A 6,000-nucleotide genomic window follows, 5' to 3' on the forward strand; every position below is an offset into this window, starting at 1 on the left:
TGTTGTTTGTTTTGTGGCTCAATTTCTTACCATCTTTAAGCAATCCATCAATTATTCAGTCCCTTCTCATTACCAGAATAATTTTCAGAACCAAACCTTACTACTCATACTTAAGATATCTTCTGTCAGATCTCTAAAGATGCTGGATTAGTTCTTTACTCAACCTAATCTTCATTTTTTAATATAAACATCTATTTGACAGCCTCAGCCTTTACTTTGGCCATATTTTCCAAGTAAAATCATATGGCACTAAAGGGGAAACAATAAATCTCTAGTCTGAGGACCTGATGACAGGCCATTGCTCATGCCAAGATGAATTGCTAACTAATCTGGACCCTTGTGCCTTTTGTCCTTTTCCTCACTTGCTGCCTTTTCCATGGTAAAACTATGGTTAATGTTGTTACTCAGTCCAGTTCTGACTGAGGTGGAGTAAGCATTCCACCTGTATCGCTCACTGACTAAAACTAAAAACTTCAGACAACTACTGAAGATTCTGAAAAGTAAGTAATAGCAGGAGTTTGCGGAAAGAAACTAAAACTCAAAACACAGTACCATTATGAGTTTCCTGGGTTCCCCCCTACACACACACACACACATACACACACCCCTCCTAGCTTAGACCCAGGGCAGTTCAAATCCTGTAATTACAAAGAGGGAATGGACAAAATAAGAAAGCTCCAAGAGAAACCATTGCTCATTTGCAGAATTAGGAAGGAGCTCCTATGGAATGGGAAGTAGGGAAGCCCACTTTTTACCTCATTTCCCCCCACTTCCCCCTGCCTCAAGATAAGTCTCAGCTATGAAGCTGCACAGTGGAAGCAGAGGCTGTGAGGCACTTAAAACTGAGAGAAAAGCCTTCTCTCTGACCAGAGGAATTAGGAAAAAGTCTCCAGTAACCTGAAGGACATTATGGGAAAACCTGCTACTTTTTCTCTGCTTTCTCTTGTTGATTTACCCTGGGTGTGGATGCAGTCATGGGATGTGTGAGACAGCGAGTAGGAAGGCTAGAGCCACAGCATTTTAGACATAGGACCAAAAAAGAGGACTGCTGGTGAGAGTCTAAAAGAAGTCAAAGAGAGGAGGGATATAAAAAAGGATTCCCTCCAAACGGTTTATAAAGTCTCTCCTGAGCTGTGCATGCATGGAACTGACCTGAAGTTCTACAGACAAAAAGCTATGACAGCTTGAACTATGTAGTCTTAATAGTGGTACACACATGGGATCCTAAAAAGTTACTGCCAAGACTTTGAAAACTGAATTTACATTGGAACTATTGCCATCGAAGGCAGGGTTGGATGTGTGATCTGAACCTTGATGGGTTAATTACCTACTTAAAAAATACAACCCTCTGCACAGAGGATTTTAACAGTTCTTAGAATCATATAAATTGTTTAAAATGCTCAGGACATAATCCAGTATTACTCAACAATGTCTACAACTTTTAAGGGAAGGACAAGAGATGCCAACTCCAACATAGCCAAGATTTTGAAATTTTCAGACAAAAACCTTAAAAAGTAGTGATTTTAACAAGGTTCCACAAAATAACAACAAATACTCCTGAATCTAATGGAAAGCTAGCAGCTCTCAGCAGAATTTAAGTATATTTACTCATCTCAGACACATGGCAGCATCAGCTCCCTGAATATAGAGATTAACAACTCTAATTCTCACACATTAGAGTCATGTGGGTATTTTTTTTTAATATCAATATCTGCTCCATCCTAAGGAATTTCAATTCCTGTGGTGGTGTGGGGCCAAGGGATTCACATGTTTTAAAAAAATTTTTCCACAGATAACTCTATTGTGCAGCCAGTGATGAAAATAAGTTCTTTAGATAGTCTGTGCTCTGTTTTATTTTTCAGATGTCCTGTTCAAATGATGTCAATACACAAACAGCCTCAAGTCCTCTTAAAAGAACTATTGTAAAACTCATATTAATATCTGGTGGCTTCTGCATAATCTACATGCAGTACATTTTACATTGCATGTATTTAGCTTTACTTCATTGACTTTTTAACTTTCTTTTTAAATTACTAGCACTGCAGAATGGCTCCAATGAAGTCCAGCTGCCTGTCCCAGGCTGTTTTATGCCTCTCTGGGAAAATTGCTGCTTTTGCATTCAAAGATATAAAGGCCTACAGAGTAAAGCCAGTACCTGAGCCATGTTCCCTGCCCTCGGTCCACGTAGTCACTTTATTTCTCCAGAGTCCAAAATGGCTAAGATTTCCATAAAAGGAAATTGAAGTTACATAGTAAACATCCATTTTCCTTCTCTTACCTCTATTATCAGAAAGTAACTTATAAATTATTATTCGCTCCAGTTCATCCAAGAGGGGCAGAGACAGAGCTGACACTTTTTGTCACTTAAGATGCCTGAGTCTTTGGTCATCATTTGGTAACTAAGGCCCGTATTTACAATAAGAGTCAATCCTAGGCATGCTAATTGGCAAAAATTATGAGTCTCTGTCTCAGAGAATAATACTTTGGGACTGCAGTAGACAGGTATTATTCACATGAAATGCTGTAATGACTGTACTACATCTCTTGAGGATTTCTAGGTGTCTCCAGTGTATAGTATCCAACAAAGCACTGAGTCAATGCTTTGCTTTGTCTTGGCAGTTTATCAGCTTATTTGAAGGAAACAAGAATGTTCTTGGCAGTGCGAATCCCTCAAAAGAAGTCATTTCAGGTACAAATTATACTCTTTTTAACATTACTCCTGAATGAGTGGTTATTCCCTTGCAGTATTGACACCTATTACTAATGAGATTGATCGAGATATACATGTGTGTGTGTGTGTTCCATTTGCAGTTTGTTATGCAGTTCTTAAACCAAAGGAGTAATAGATAATGAAGTGACATTGATTAGGTATCAGCTATCTTCATTTTACTGAAGAGAGAACAATAGTAGGTTAACTCAAGGTCACCCCAAGCTAGTAAACTGCAGAGCTGGGATTCAGATTACAGATCTGCCCGATTTTAAAGCCTGAGCTCATTCAACAAGACCATAGTTCACCCACTCAGATGTTCACAGCAGCTAGGCAGGTAACATAAACAAGAGCGGTAGTTTGATCAGGGGTCTGTGGTCCACTGGAGATGGCATGTCCCATCTAAAAAAGGGAGCTGCTACTCAGGTCCAATCACTGGCATGCTGGATTATTACCATCCCCCCTTCTCATTCAGGTCTTAGCATTTTTCAAAAGAAACTGGAGATGGAAATTTTATGTGAAAATTCCTGACTTCAAGTTTTATCAAGTAATTCAAAACTTCTGTGCGAAGCTGTATGGATCAAAACTTGTTCATGTCTTCTACACCATATTATACTCCCTCTGCAAGTCTTAGAGCCCTGACTTACAAGAGAAAATGGAGGCAAATAACTGTCTGAGGTTATGCAGTCAACAAATGGAGAGCTTTAAGGGCTCAAAAACACGTCTTCTGACTTTGAGCCTACATTCTTTCTACCCTCTACATTGTGGTTCCACATAGTTGCTGTTGCATCCCAGAATTAGGTCCTCACTGGGTAATGACCAAAGATAGCTTATAGTTTTGCTGTGAAGAGAACAATTAACTGATAAAGGGTTCACTATTCTCTCTGGTGATGATGCTATTAACCTGGGACACCAGCCACCTACCAGTCATCTAATAGTGAATGTGGATTTGGGCAGTGTCTTCACTGTGTTTCCAGGAGCTGCTCTGCACTCGAACCACTCAGGATACCTTTTAACAGTGAAGCTTCTTGGGCTCTCTCTAGACTGGCTAATTTAGCATCTCGGAGAAATGGTGTCCAGGAATCTGCATTTTAAACAAGACTACCAGGTTTTCAGAACATTAACTCTTACCTCTCCACTGAGAATTTCAGAAGCCCTGTAACAATGCCTCAATCTTGTTAGTAAATTTTTCATTCTTGCTTTTTCAGAAAATACATCTTTCTCTTTCATCCATGCTTTTGTCTTATCTGCTGCAGATTTTGGTTTTCCTTTTTAACTTTAGGTCATTTAAAAATTAATAGCACAGTAAGAAACCTAAACGTATATTTTTTTTGTTCTTTATGCTTCTGGCTTTCTTAGCTTTAAATTTGCTGTTGGCTATGTTAGCTTTAACCATAGAAGGTTACCTTGCTAGAAAAGACAAATCTAGGTAACTGGAAGAGGTACAGTCAGGAACTTTGGCCTGTACTGGAATTAATATGGGCTTTTACTATCATGTGTGTTTTCATGTCCTATCACATCCTGTCATAAAGTTTTAGAAAAGTACATGTGTGTTCACTTCTGTCTTTACACGTAAAATGCTCATTTTGTTAAATTATAATATGATATGCTCTAAGAGCCCATGCCCGGGAGAAGTGGTATAGAAAAAAAAAAAGACTCCAAATGGAAACTCTTATTATCTACACAGTCTCCTCTCATATGACCAAAAAATCACTTGAAGTTAGTCAGTTGAAAATTTATCCAAAGTGGTGAGAAGTTATAACAGTTTTAATTGCACTTCTGTTTTCAATTGAGCACTCTGAAACAAGACACCCTCACTATATAGAGCTGACATTTACTTTCCGAAACGAGTTTAGCTCATCAAGCTTTTTCAGAATGTTTTCTGCTAGGAAAAGAAAGGTAATCTTCGCACAGCGGGCTGGAGAAGTAGCAGAGCGCAGCAGGTATAGCAACGAGAGCCAGGAAGCAGGACTCTGTCTCAGCTTGGCCACTTTCTACTCCTGTGCCTTTAAGCAAGGGGTCTGACCTCACCAAGGTTCATATCCAGAAGTGGAGCCAGCCTTCTTCCTGCTTCCTTCTCAGGAGAGTTGGAAGGATCAAATCAAAAGAATCTTTGTGAATGTTTTTTTAATCCCACAAATTATTTTATAAATGTCAATTTCTGAATTCTAAATCATCAATGCTATATAGTGTGACTGCCTCAATTAGAATGTCTAATAAATGTCCATATTACTTTTTGCTTTGTCTGCAGAAACTCCCAAGCCCAATATTTCCAAACAAGGATCCAAAATGCTGGCAAAGGTATCTTCAGCTCTGTCAAAGGTGTTTTCTCGAACTAACGCCAATATTTCCAAATCTCCCTCACCACCTCACCAGGAAGGACCCTGAAGCTTCCATATCTGATACAACTATGCTTACTTCCCTTAGAAAATAAAATATTTTTAAAGCATAACATAGTGTCCTGTAAGATGATCTTAATAATACTGAGCAAAAAGAATTAAGAGCAAGAGAAAGTATAACAGAAACCTAGGTAAGAGAAAGTTGTGATAAATGCTTTTGAAAGCTTTTTGGTGTGAGGAGAGGGAGAGTGCTAGTACTGCGTATGTGCCTTAAGGATAAGGAGTCCAAAGGGGTACCTAGTAAACCAGTCAGCCCTCATTCCAGACCAAAAAATGAACTTGAATTTTTCCTGTCAGATTTTTAGAGGGCATTTACACTAAAATAGCTAGCAAACTGAGATAAAACTTAGGCTGAATTCTGTAACATAGCTATGAAACTGGTTCACTATAAAAGCTATACTTGGATGTCCAAATAAAAGAATCTACACTACCTGCAGATAAAATTCATCAGTTTATAAAATATCTCCCAAACAGAAAGACCCAGCTATAGACAAAGCACCATCTAGAAGAATTAGTGGATAGAATATTATACATGCCTAAACTGACTCCTGTGACAAAAGCACCCTTTTCAGACAAGGCACCTTTTGTGGATAAACCTCCACCAATAAATAAATAGTTGGTCAGTAATGTTACTAATCCTTCATTTAAATAGCTTATATAAATACAGATATCAAGATTCTATTTGTAAGAACATAAAAAATACTGAGTAAAATTAAACAAGATGGATAGCTAGCTACTACAGTGATAAAAGAAAATTTTCTAAATCAGTTAACTTGCTACTTTGTGATATGGATCCAACTTCTTTTAGCACGTTTGCCTCTGGAATCTAAAAATCTTGTTTAAAAGAGCCAAATGGTGGACCAAACAGTGAAGAATGTCAGTCATCATCACTAT

At 38.3% G+C, this 6,000-nt stretch overlaps 1 protein-coding gene across 1 annotated transcript in view; it reads left to right on the forward strand.

Annotated features, from left to right (window-relative positions):
- Nucleotides 1–5,138, forward strand: part of FSIP2 (fibrous sheath interacting protein 2) — an 87,955-nt gene extending 82,817 nt beyond the window's left edge. The window contains exons 22-23 of the mRNA XM_074363208.1: nt 2,620–2,689; nt 4,959–5,138. Coding sequence (XP_074219309.1) covers nt 2,620–2,689; nt 4,959–5,095 — 207 coding nt within the window. The 3' untranslated portion in view covers nt 5,096–5,138. The remainder of the gene's footprint in view (nt 1–2,619; nt 2,690–4,958) is intronic.
- Nucleotides 5,139–6,000: the final 862 nt, after the last annotated feature.

Source organism: Camelus bactrianus, chromosome 5 (genome assembly GCF_048773025.1).
Source record: "Camelus bactrianus isolate YW-2024 breed Bactrian camel chromosome 5, ASM4877302v1, whole genome shotgun sequence".
NCBI classification, from domain to species: Eukaryota; Metazoa; Chordata; class Mammalia; order Artiodactyla; family Camelidae; genus Camelus; species Camelus bactrianus.